At 36.3% G+C, this 14,052-nt stretch overlaps 1 protein-coding gene across 1 annotated transcript in view; it reads left to right on the top strand.

Moving 5' to 3' along the window:
- Positions 1-832: 832 nt before the first annotated feature.
- LOC121389090 (probable aminopeptidase NPEPL1) overlaps positions 833-14,052 on the top strand; it is a 31,173-nt gene continuing 17,953 nt past the window's right edge. The window contains exons 1-5 of the mRNA XM_041520706.1: positions 833-983; positions 2,943-3,105; positions 5,075-5,257; positions 9,150-9,407; positions 13,096-13,177. Coding sequence (XP_041376640.1) covers positions 2,962-3,105; positions 5,075-5,257; positions 9,150-9,407; positions 13,096-13,177 — 667 coding nt within the window. The 5' untranslated portion in view covers positions 833-983; positions 2,943-2,961. The remainder of the gene's footprint in view (positions 984-2,942; positions 3,106-5,074; positions 5,258-9,149; positions 9,408-13,095; positions 13,178-14,052) is intronic.

The raw sequence follows: 14,052 nt of genomic DNA on the forward strand, positions 1-14,052 counted from the left end.
AGCCTCTTGGGGCATGCTAGATGTTCTGAAGTGCAATTTCTTGCGTTCTACAAGTAAAATTAATCATGACAGGGCCGTAGCTAGGAATTTTTGTTTGGGGGGGGGGAGGGGGGAGGGGGGCAACTGAGTAGTTAATAGTCTAAAACTCCTTAAACAGTTAAGAAGAGAATTTTCTTTAAGTTTCTATAATGGCCCTGCATGACAAATGCGGGTAAATACGACAGTTTTTAAAAGCATTGTTGACGATATATGTATAATGTATCATACACGAATGTGTAATATTGAGTAATAAAACACTATATAAAGCCGGCCAGGTGCCACATTGTTGTAACAAATGTAATATTTTTTTAACAAGGAACAACGGTACCTATCTAATCAAATAATTAATTACAATTACAATCACAAATGTCATGAATAATATATTAAAAGAAGAAAAAATCATTTTGCAATGTATAGTTTTCAAGTTAGGCCTACTTGATACGACTAAATGTATTTAAAATGTGAACTGGTTTGACTCTGGGACGTTGCATGGTAATGTGTTTTCGTTAATTGTAGGGTATGATACATATGACTCCCTCCCCCCCCCCCCCCCCCCCCCCCGCTTCCTACTCCAGTGATTAGACAGGATAGCACATGCCACGCACGGCCTTTGACATATGTCAGTTGGTTGAGTTGTGGTGCACTGACTGAAACAAGAAATGTTCGTATGTCACTATGTGTGCAGGCGTATTGGGTGTGTGTGTGTGTGTGTGTGTGTGTGTGTGTGTCCGAACCAAATCAGAATTTCTCGGCTGATTTCGGAGCCTGCGGCAAAAATTTACATTGTACCAGTTACGCCTCATTGTAGAAAAACCAGTTGATCTTGAAATCTCTTTCCGGGATCCTGTTTGCACATGATTTTTGTGTGCACCTGTTTTTTTCCGACAGATTCAAACACTTTAGATCTGCTGATCGAAGCAAAAAGAAGATACAGTATTATAAACGTAGCTACGAATAATTAATTAAGATTGTATGCGTTTGTTTAGTTCGTCTTTAGTAATCGATTTTGACTGGTCATGATGATGATGCTACTCTGAAATTTGCGTTCGAGGCCGGCAATATAAGCCTTGATGATAAGGGAGCAGGTCAATTCGCCCTAAAACCAACTCGTCCCAGTGCTTGGGCAACGCGCCCTACACAATTTAATCAACTCATATCATCACTGTTTAAGTGTTTTATTAATTAAATACACCAATATTTTAAGCAATAATGAGCATTAGCTGATTAGGCCCAAATATTGTTGAATATGCACACCAGTCGGAGTCCAAAAGCCTTGCATGATCATTGCTTTAAGGATATAAGGAATAAACTCACAAACGTCGTTAAGATAGGCTTGACAGTTCATTGTAGTTGATTATTAGATCTCGCCAATTTAACAATTTTAAGAGCAGAGATTCACTAATATTAATAAATAAAATGACACCAAAGTTGTAAACATCCATTTTTAATATCGTCACAATTATTTATGACCAATAAAGTTTGGAGCAAGTTGTCCAAACACTGGGGCAAGTTAGTTTTGGGGCGAGTTGACTAGCATTCCATCATAAGCCTGACACTGGTGTAGCCAGCATTTTATATTTGGGGGGAGGCCAACCCACACTATATAATTATATGCAGTTTTCTCGCTGGGTGAAAATTAAAGGAGGGTGGCGACGTGGCACCACACTCTTAAAAACAAAACAAAAAAAACAAAGAGGGCAAACTTGGTTACCATATATCGTTGTGTGTAGGTCGACTTTGTGGAATGACATACTCCTTATTTTGCTTCTTGGTATTTGGTACGAAATACAAGCTGAATCATCTTTTAATTGAACCGGAGATGTTGTCAGTCTGACATTCACGAACCAATCAAAGTTTTAATATTATTTTAATAAAGATTTCAACATATATATGAAAAACAATAAAGATCTTTGTGAAGTGATCCCCTAATGTGGGATAAAAAAACCCAATCTGTTCATTTTATTTCCATCTTCATCAAATGAATTCATAGCTGTGATATCACCAGCTGATAAAAAAGTAGTTTCATTTTTGTAAAGGCAGTGTATGTATTATTTAGCACTCAAGATAAATGATTTTTATGATAAATACTACCACTTCGTTGTTTTTATAAGCTGCAGTATCCCCCAGAAATGAAAAGTTTATATTTTATAAAGAATTGCTTACTGACAGAAATGACAAGTAAAAATCATCAGTTACATCCAGTTATATCTGCAAGTGAGGACAAAATATCAGACCGTTCTGATAACGTGACAAATTTGGTGCCAAATAAGTGGGGGTTTTCATTCGGAGATTGCCGAATCGATAAAAAATAAAATTGTTTTCATTGCTCAAATAAAATAAACTTTTATTATGTGTATCAAGCATACAAATGACTACAGGTATGGGATGAAACAGAAGTTGTATGTTAAAAATACTGTTAAAGGGACATTAGTGATTTTGCTGCAATTTTTAAGATGTTATCGACTAACAGACTTTTTGACAACTGTAATTACATATCAAATATATTTTTCTGCATAAAATATTAGTGGCTGTATATTAAAAATGTTTCTGGTCGTTCTAATATTTGTACTAGCTTAAATTTCATTTTATTTCTTAAAAATGATTTTTTCGTACATGTATACGAAATTATTTGAAGACAAAATCCAGTTTGGGCTTCTTACAAATATTAAGATGATCAGAAACACATTGAATATACAGACACTGATATTCAAAACAAGAAAATGTATTTAACATGTAAGTTTAATCGTAGAAATATTTTATTAGTCTGAAACATCTTACAATGCAGCAAACTCAGGAATGGCCCTTTAAATTACAGTGTGCAGACTGATCAATTTGTTTTGTGTGGAAAAAAGTGTGCATTTGGAAATAATAGCAAAGTGTTAATTTTTCTAATGCGATTTCAGATAATTGTCTGACAGAACAATGGCAGCTCTGTCATTTTCCAACGTGCTCACTACAACAGATCCACAGAAGAATGCTGTGCTTATCGTGGGGCAGGCTAAAAACCTCGCACTGGCTTCGTATAATCAAGTGAGATCAAAACTTGAACCCAGAGTGAATGAAGAGGTAACTAGATCACAAAACCCCCCAACTAATACTAATAATATTCTGTGTTTAATTTGGACAAAAGAATAATGTTAACAGTTTTGCAGATTTTGTCTGAAAATATGTCATCAAATTAATTACATGTACATGTTTACAACATAGAGGTTAATTTATGGTCCGATACATGTATATAGTCCTCAAAATTGTCTTAATGTTTGAGACTTTTGGCTGCCTAAGCATATTGATAATCAAACACCAGCTCTGCATTCCATGACAGTGAACAGTGTAAACATTTACAAACTACATGACATTTTTGTATGTCCTTCCTCATGCCCTTTATGCCATTCTCTTCATCTTCCCTTTTGTTTAAACATGTATATATATTTATAGGATATTAAATAAGCTTCCATTTCGTATCATGTTTATGTCCCGAGTGAAATAATTTTCAATTGTCACAAGCTTTATTCTATTTATTACCCATAATCGATCTTAATTTATATCACTCATCTCGTTTCGTTGATGTTCCTGTAAGGTTTATAGTGTGCCAATTGATGACGTCATCGTGTAACGTCAAAAGTGTTACATCCCACTTGGCCAGGGTTCGACCTTAGCAGTAGCCTGAGTTGTTTTGGTTACCAGTGTGTTGCTCGGGCTACCAGATGTCTAAACCCAGTAGTTCACTGGGCTACTAGATATTTGTTTTTTGCACAACCAGTTAATCAGTTACTCCGCAATCACCAAGACGCTTAAACACGTAAAACTCCCACCTAAAACAACATGTTTAAATAAGAATAAATAATTTTATTAAAGTTATGGGGCTATAAATGTTTTACTGAGAGCTACCAGATTTTATAACCTGGTAGACGGGTGGGCTACCACTGAAGAACATTAAGGTCAAGGCCTGTTGGTATTCTAGTGGGACATATCACTTTGATATGTACCAAGATAATTTGTAACCATATGGGTAATAAATGTAGATCTGTTTTAAATGTAATTGTTTTGTAATGTATCCATTTGTGCAATCTAGGGAGAGGTCTTTATATAAATAAATATTGTTTAAACTACATGTAAGTGTTAAAGTAACATGTCATGGAAATCATTTAACCAGAAGAGGGGAAATCCACAAAACATTGAAATATTATATTGATGATTGCAGAAAGATTCTTTTAAATCCGAATAAAGTTCGTGGAGGATGCCTTTAAAAATCATTGAATTCTGTTGACAACGTGTGTGAACCAACTCACCATTTAAAAAGTGAGCCCTAAGGTCTAGAGGATAAGCTGCTGAACAATCAAGCTGATGACAGTGGTTCAAATCCCGTCAAAGCTGGCTCACATATTCATTCACCTTTCTCATCTATCACCCTCTGTCTACCATTCTCATTATTTTAATATAAAAAACTTTTTAATTTCTCTCACAATTTCAATCTGTTTCGACCCTTTCTGTCAGTTTCCTCCAGCTCTTGTCTTCTGAGCTGTCCATACCATCACCTACCTGTCTCAACTTCCTCCACGGGTGCAGTCTCTATGTACTTCCCTGCTCCCACCGGTCTCTATATACTTCCCTGCACCCACCTGGCATCCTTGTTCTCTGCTGCTAATAAAGCTGGTCTGACCCACGGCACTAACTGACGACCGCCGGTAGTAGGGAAGCATAGTAGGTAGTTAAAAGTGCCTCCTCAACAATGCCAGAAGTAACTACTAATAACTTTCCGAAGTGGAATGACAGGTGTGTGGCACTGATAGGCACAAGAGACAAGCACCTGTCGTAGTTGGAGAGGTCAGGACTGGGATGTGGAGGTGGACAGCAAAAGAAGTCGAAAGATGGGAGGAGTTGCCAGATCGGGGAGAAATGAGATGGAATTCAAAGGAGTAAAAGAAAAGGGGGGGGGGGGGGGGGGATAAAAAAACAAAAACAGAAAAAAATCCTCATAATTTAAAAGTTGCTGATGTGGTCATGTATATATATACATGTATTCCTTTCCTTCCAGACATACAACACAGCTGTTCTTGGTCTACATCCATCGCCTACTGATTCCTGTTCGCTGTGGTTGAACAATGCGACAGTGGCAGCACTTCCACCCAAATGCAGCCGACATAACACCCCGTCTCGGTGTCACTCCCTCACCAAAGTCATCAAGAGTTGCCTCGTCGGAGGAGAAGAGAGCATTGTGGTAATAGTCATAATAATATTTAATTTGGTTCAAACCAGTCTCTTTAACTAGGAGGCAGGACGTAGCCCAGTGCTTGACGTGCGGTTGGTCTAGGATCGATCCCCGTCGATGAGCCCTATTGGGATATTTATCGTTCCAGCCAGTGCACCATGATTTGTATATGAAAGGCATTGGTATGTGCTATCCTGTCTGTGGGATGTTGCATATAACAGATCCCTTGCTACTAATGGACAATTGTAGATAGTTTCCTCTCTTAAGACTACATGTACATGTATATCTAAAAATGACCAAATGTTTGACACCCAATAGCCGATGATTAATAAATCAGTCTGCTCTAGCGGTGTTGTTATACAAAACAAACTTTAATAACTGTAAATAGGAGGGAAATGATAGAGGTTATAGGTCAGGGTAAGTATTTATGAAAAGAGAAATCAAGATACAAGATAAATTTATCACACTGAATTTTTTTTTATCACTATAGTAAGATTGAATAGGTATGTAATAACATATCCAATGGTAATTTTTTCATACAATATATTTGACACTTTGATACTTTTCAATTCTTTCATCTGTTAAAACTTAAAACTTAATATTTTGTCTAAAATTATGAAAAATAAAAAACACACGACATGTAAACAGCATTGTCTGCTCAATATAGAACTCAAACTATTTTGACAGGTGTCAAAGTAAGTTGACGATTTTTTATTTTAATATGGCATTGTACTAATATGGTTAATTTGGAATATGAAAGATGTTAGTATTCCAATGACATCACTTCTCAATAACAATAAACTTCGTTCATGACATTTCTATCTTCAGAATGCTGGAAAAATTGAAATGCAACAGTGCTGTTGAAACATTTTTGTTTGAATATTACTAAGTTAATGCACATGTCTGTCTGTGTTTGAAGAAAATTTTGTAAATAAAAAAAATGTCCTACACATATTTACTAAATATGGATTTGAAGTGAAATTATCATGAGATATGTTTATTTTTTTTACAAACTGCAAGTTATAATCTTTCATTTGTAGTTGTATCTGTGAATGTTTATCTAAGTATATGTTTTAAGTTAAACTTTAATTTTTTTTATTAAATTAAAACTATATATATTCAACCCCTGCTATTGCCTGTGGCAGTTGGCAATGCTGTGGAGTTTTTCATTCTCTGCAGCATTTCTTTTGCTGTGAACTATATTGGATTTTGTTTTTCCAAGATGTATTTTTTTCCTTATTGTTAAAAATAAAATATTCTTTGTGAACTAAAACCTGATTAAAAGTAAATATTAAAACAGTAACTGCACCGTTATTACTAAGTATCTGAATCTTGGGCATGATCGTAAATACACATAAGTTACCCGCATTAAGCAAGTATCATCTAGGTCATTGAACTCTGTTGACAGTTCATATCACATGCATTGCAGGGCCTACTGGATTGCAGGGGTGACAGCTTATATGTCATTGAACCGTGGCTATGGTGCATTACAAGTGCTTTATATTCAGTAAAATGTTCAACATAAACTCCTACAAGTCACCTGAAGTGTTATGGTCAGCTGATGATGAGATATTTGTAGAAATACATACCGTACTGTAAATCATGTAATTAATATGTCATGATATTATTGTCCGTACAATATGCATATTTTTATTAATGCGTCGGGCAAAAGTCCACATCACATAAAAACCACAGTTGTGTTGTTATTATATTGTTTGGGCTTCATCTTTCATGTTAAAAGAAGTCAGTAGTTGTTTTCACAGCTACTACATAACCTGAAGCTAATCGCACGGTGGGTCGACCAGGAAGCCCTAATTACTTAAAAGTAGTGTAATTAGTATAACTACACCTTATTGTTACGGGTAGGCCTTGCACTTCTGTGTGGTGATTGCTTCTAATTAACCCACCAGTAAGAATAAAAGGTAAACGGGTCGCTATTACAGGGCACAGTATTTCACGCGAACGCAGACATATTATTCTAACAAATGTTTTAGACTGATTTTATACACTTGATGCGCAGCACAGGAATAGACGTTAACAAATGCGATATATTGCAACAATGACAACTTGCGACCAGTCTAAATTAAATGCCATGTATAGAGTCGAGCCAAATGGTTTGAAGAAATATGCACGGATTGTTGGTTACAGTTATATCATTTTCTACTGTTTCATTTTTAAACATTTGGAACATCACTGTATTATATAACCGCTATGATATTCCAGGAAAGTGAAAATACATGTAGAATGGCAACATCGAAACGAAAGAAAGATTCTTGAAGTATTCACAAAAGGACGTTTAACAAAAATTGTTTTTGTATTTTGTTTCATCTTTATATTATAAAAGTTTTATTTTATTTAAATTAGATGTATTATAGTAAAATCCTGCACATTTTTTTTGTATTGGGAATGAGACTAAACAAAATGCGTCAAGTTATTATTGTGTCGATGTGTTCGCCGCATTTTCCTCATTAATTACTTGCTCGCATTAATTTCATGATTTACAGTATATAGAGAGAGATCATTCCAATAGTTTAATCAAAATTTCTCAGTCATTTATATTGGCAAAATATGCTACTCTTGCCTGGTACCGAGTGACCTAATCCAAAAAAACCCCAAAACTTTACCAATTTACTTGGGCTTAAACGGGGGGCATTTGGTCTTTGTGACAGATTTCTAAACAGAAATTATGTAATTATTAAAGAAAATTAGTTTAATTCTATATCGCATTAAATATATTCTGTTACAGTCACACCTCGTTACAACGACCATCATTGTTACAATATTTACACCATCCGACCACAAATTGTCGGGAACGAACGTACACCAATGTTATGCTGTTCATTACACCGGAATTCACACCTTCTGACACCGACAGAGCAAATGAGGAACATATGTGCACCCTATGTCTAAAAACGTCTCTTTACAACGACATTACATAATCACAGATGCCGTAGTACGTTGGCAGTACACACAGACATTTGGCATCCTTGATCTCGTTGCGGGCCAACAGTATCACATGATGTCTGAGTTACTGATGTCGGCTAACTATGTAGACGTGTATTGCTTTTGAACATACGCCTTTAGTCATTCAAATAAAGGATTAACTTCGAACAAGCAAGTCTACTAGTTTTATGACATTTTGTAAACTAAGTAGGTACTGTGAATGCCCTTTGATTAATAATAATATACTTAGGATTTAATGGTGGTCTGTGATCCATCCCCATTGGTGGGACCATTGGACTATTTCTCATTCCAGCCAGTGTGCCACGATTGGTATATTAAATGCCTTTGTATGTGTTATCCTGTCTGTGGGATGGTGCATATAAATGATCACTTGCTACTATTGACACCTAATAGCCGATGATTAATAAATGGATATAACAACAATTTCGATATAACGACAAAGTGACCCAGGGCTGAACGTGGTCGTTGTAACGAGGTCTGACTGTACTTTGATATACTCACAATATAAAGATTGAACTGGCACATTACTGCAGACTGACTATGCTGTATATAATAAATTGTCATCCCCTTGCAACCCCGGTGTTTCTTGAACGTGCACGTGTCATTCGCATGTTAACTGTTATGCCACATTTAATCAATGAATACCCCCACTGGTATGAATAAACGTTACAGCATATTGGCAGACAACACAAATAAAAAAACTAATCATTCAAATTTACTTACAATCCAGAGTTTCAAACAAAATTGTTGTTGAAAATGATGTGGACACTATTTTTCCACGGCAAATTATTAGCCGTAGATATTTTCTTAATTGCAGGGTTGTATATTTTTTATCAAATCAATTTATGGTAGGCAATTCTTAAATGTTAAATGAATTGTTTTAAAATATACATTTTAGATTGTTCCCCTAATTAACATTTCTGTTGTGTCATTGCAGATTATATGTGAACGCAGTGATGTCTATGCTTCAGCTTGCGCGGTTGCCAGGGCCCTGCCTCTGTATTCAGCCAAGTCACAACAGACTCAGTCCAAGCGCAATATAACTGTGGAGTTTGTGCTTGTGGGACTTGATGCTGATGTTCCCCTCTCCGAAGACGACATGAAGTGTTTGGACACCGCGGCTCAGGCTGTGAGACTTGCTGCCAAAATCGTTGATATGCCCTGTGCCAACATGCACACTGACGCGTTTGTGGCTGTGAGTATGCTTGTCAAATTATTGGAAAGAAAGTTTCTGCAGGGTGCAAGAAATCCACTAAGCCTCAGTCCCGGCTAGTGACTTTTCTTCTCTACTTCACCTGGCTTCAATACAAATGCATATGCCCCTAAGGACAGTAGTCTGGTCCGAACATTCCAACAGCCAATGGGATGGCTTAAACGTCTTCTACTAAATCTTCTTTCCTGATCTGGTCACGTGACTGTAACTTCCTTCTTCTCACCAAGTATTCTTAACCTTCTGACTACTGCAGGCAAGATATCTCGCCCAACGTCATGTCAGTCGACATACTGTATACTGCATTCAGTGCATTCCCCAATTTGTATTTCCTGCAGTTTTGCACATGGCAAACGGAAACGGAAATATAATATAAAAAAAAAAATATATTTTCAAAATGGTGGCTTTTATTTTGGTTTTCAGCAAGTATTTTCGCTTGACAACAATGGCAGCATGTCGCAGTCATTTTCAGGGATCGATAGCTGATTGTGACAGCTAATTTGATAATAGATTTGATCGTTTTACCGACAACGAAAATCACCAAATACTGCAATATGAATCTTTGTTTAGGATTTAAAAAACATTCTGGTCAGAAAACCACTGTTATCAGGAATATTGGACATAAATACTGGACAGCTGGCCACAAATGCCTGTAAGTAAACACGACTTTTAAATTTTTTTGCCTAATTTTAATCACCATTAACTGATCTAAAAATCATAAATATTTTTACAAAAACCCATGAAAATAATACTGATTCATATATGAACTTTATTTCATGTATTTATAAAACATTTAAGTGAATATATGTCAGTAAGAATTATAAACTTGTACCCACTCAACATGGTTTTTGTTAAAAATTAATCCAGTAGTCTAAAGGTTAAAAGAGAAAACACCTACATGTAAGTTTTCTCCATTTTTATCAACTGAATTATTATAACACATAGGGCACTAGATAAGGCTTCTGTAAGGACTAGCAACTTTCTCAAACATTTGTCAAACACTGGTTTCTGGCGTGAATCCCTTTGTAGATAGATTTTAAAAAGAAAACCAGTGCTTCGAAATGAGCTTGATGGATTTATTTTCTTTGAGACTGGTGTCAGAAAAAACATATACATATGGATGATTTCCAGAAATATTTTCAAGTGCAATCAGTATCGTAATTTTAGTAGTGTTAGATTATACATGTATATGTTACAGTCAATGTGTCAAACCAGTCATTTGGCCAAATGACTAAAATTTCCAGTCATTTGGCCAAATGACTGAAAATGACCTCCAGTCATTTGGCCAAATGACTAAAGGGTATTTCTTGGGTGTTTTCTAATAACTAAACTATGTTTCATCTGTATTTATGTTTATTATAACAAAAATGAATAATCAAATACATGTAACAACAAATTTACCAGTATAATGCATTGGTGACACATAATACATACTAGTACTTCATTTATTTAAACAATTTACACTGTTGTGACATCTGCTATTACACAAAACATTTTTGAAACAAGCACATCGCTTACCAGTATAATGCATTGGTGACACATAATACATACTTCATTTATTTAAACAGTTTACACTGTTGTGACATCTGCTATTACACAAAACATTATTTGTGAAACAAGCACATCGCTTACTCCGACATCTCTTAGGTCCATTACAATTGCACTTGACGAAACCCTGACCACCGTGTTGAGACTCCTTTTTGTTGGCTTGACGAAGCGACACACTGCTATCACTGTTAATGTCAGATTCACTCGGGAGTCTCTGAGGACATAAATCAAACTGGTGTCGACTATATTTCCCTTTCAGAATACCGGAAGGGCAACCAATGGTATATTGTCCGTTTTCTACAGCTAATATAACACCTAGAATATTTCTGGGATCACCACGTCCCCTGTCAACAGACGGAATGGGCACAGCTACGTTATCACCAACGGTACCATCCTTCATAATCACACGACTTCGCTTAACAACACGCTCGGCTTGTTTCTGTTGTGCGGCTATTGCAAGCTTTCTGTTCTTGTCTATGCTGCTCGTTGGTTGAGTCGTTTTTGGTAGAGGTTGAGTTGTTTCGGGTAGAGGTTGAGTCGTTTCTGGTAGAGGTTGAGTCGTTTCTGGTAGAGGTTGAGTGTCTGGTTGAGTTGAGCTGCTGGACAGAATGGCTAGTAAGTCATCTTCCGTCTGTAGCTTCTGGATAACATCATGCGGTAACGACGAGGAAGTCAAACCAATCCTGGCTTCGATGCCAAATAAGGTTGCATAAGGTGACTGTTTTATTCCCGCATTGAAACTCGAGTTCTTGCGAAACTGAACAAATTTAACACCAATAGTCCAATCAGCGGTATCATTCTCACTCATCCACGCAACAAGCATGTCTTTAATGTCATAATTCGCATGTTCTACAGAACCTTGACTGTGTGGTGGCGCGGTTTACCATGCACTATAACTAGCTCTGGCCACAACTCCTTCAAGTCGGAAATGATTTGAGCTGTAAATTTGGAACTTTCGCTCTGTAATATATGTGGCGCACTGAATAGCAGAAATATGTCCATGAGTTGGTATGCAGTGGGCGGATAACAACAAACTTTGTAAGATGGTCCTGATACACCATAATCCACTTGAAAGAACCATGCGGTAACGATTGCATATTGATGAGATCTACTTAGCCACGAGCGGAGAACTCTTTAGACAAGATCGGTCGGACAACCACACCCTTTGTCGTCGGTCGAACACGTTTACGCTGACAGTCAATGCACATTGACTTAAACAGTTCAATAGAATCCCTGGTAACATTGGCATACTTCTTGCCTAACTCCTTTACCATTCGATCGCGACCACCGTGGCAATGTGGGCACGTTTGATAACATCGAATGTCTCTTCGATGTGCACGTAATACTGTAATACTGTATCGGGTCATCGTTGGATTTGCGACATCTTATCAACTTCTCAACATCACCACACTGAAGAATCTCATACTTGGACAGAAGATAATAACCTTGGTGTGACTTAACTGATGATTGTTCATTAAAATGCTTCAGTTCATTTATCAACAAAAAGTACTCTGGTTTTGGTATAAGTACCTTTTTCAAAATTCAAAATTCCCTATCAGGCAGTCTGTCAAAGTGAGGGCACTCATTTTCAGTCATTTGGCCAAATGACTAGCGGTCAGAGGCATTTGACCAAATGACTGAAAATTTCAGTCATTTGGCCAAATGACTGGTTTGACACATTGACTGTAACATATACATGTATAATCTAATAACATATATATAAATATTCACTGGGTTTTATTTTTGTGCTGTGATGTTGCTGTGAATGTTAAACATTTGTTAATTTTCACTCATTTCCATTAGTAGCAATGAATCCTTTACATGCACTTTCCCATAGACAGAACAGCACATACCACAGTCTTTGGGATGGAAATGTTTTTTGACTACCATACATTGCACAAAGCAACCAAACAGATAACCTAGAAATAGTTTATCAGCTAGAAGATTTCCAGCCTGTTTGACCAATAGCCTGTGTTTATAGTGTTTATAGTATAACTTTATAGTGTGACCTAAATAAAACGACAGAAGAAGCAATTAAAAACAAACTGAGGAGTTAGGAAAAACAATGTAGTCCCTATGGACTAGTACATTTACAAATCTACTTTTCTTTTCTTACCTGTTGCAGGAAATAAAGAGAATTGGTCAAGAACTGAAGATTGATGCAGTAGTCATACAGGGAGAAGATTTGAATCAAAAGGGATTTGGGGGTGAGTTTGTGACTAATATTCTTACTGCCAACCCCTGCAATTAAGAAAATGTTTACGGCAAAACACATGTAGTGGAGAAAAAGTTGAATGTCCATGTAGTTCACAGCAAAAAAACAAGTCCCGTATTTTCCGGCTTATTACACGCACTGGTGTATAAACCGCACCCCTTGTTTTCAGACCAAGTTCCGACCTTTGTTCGTACATAAACCGCACCTTTAAATAAGCCGCAGTTAAAATAAAGCCACAGTCTTAATTACAGTTAATTATTGTTTGTATTTAATAATAATAAAGAGATCATTCTCCCTTAAATTCAAACAATAAATAATTGTTGATTGTGTTGCTTTCAGTTTCATTTCACCTAATGGGAAAGTTTCGTAAACAAAACACCGTTGACAAACCCCGCTATTTTTACGAAAATATGAACAAGAACTTGATAATGCTAATTTCGTAATACTGCATTAGTTAATATACATGATAATATTTTATTTGTCCCAGTATGATTACAAAGCATGAACCACAAAAAAAAGGACACAAGTGAAAATGACTAGTAGATCTTCTCACTCGATTGCAAAACACGCGTTTCTCTGTAACCTAACTAGCGTGCCGTGTGCAAAAATTACATATTCAAACGAGGTCGGGTCAAGCTGGAGTGGTAGTGAACCGAAACTAAGCACACTCCTATCGATCGTTTACAGTTTCGACATTGTTTTATAACTTTTAAACGACGGCCTTTAAAATATATATATATTTGCCGAAAATTATATATGTATAATTACATGTAATATAACGAAATACATTACAACAACGTTATGCTCAATATAAATTAGCGGGCTAATTAGATTGGAAATGTTGACATTTAATACAAACATTTCAGG

This window comes from Gigantopelta aegis, chromosome 14 (assembly GCF_016097555.1).
Source record: "Gigantopelta aegis isolate Gae_Host chromosome 14, Gae_host_genome, whole genome shotgun sequence".
NCBI lineage: Eukaryota > Metazoa > Mollusca > Gastropoda > Neomphalida > Peltospiridae > Gigantopelta > Gigantopelta aegis.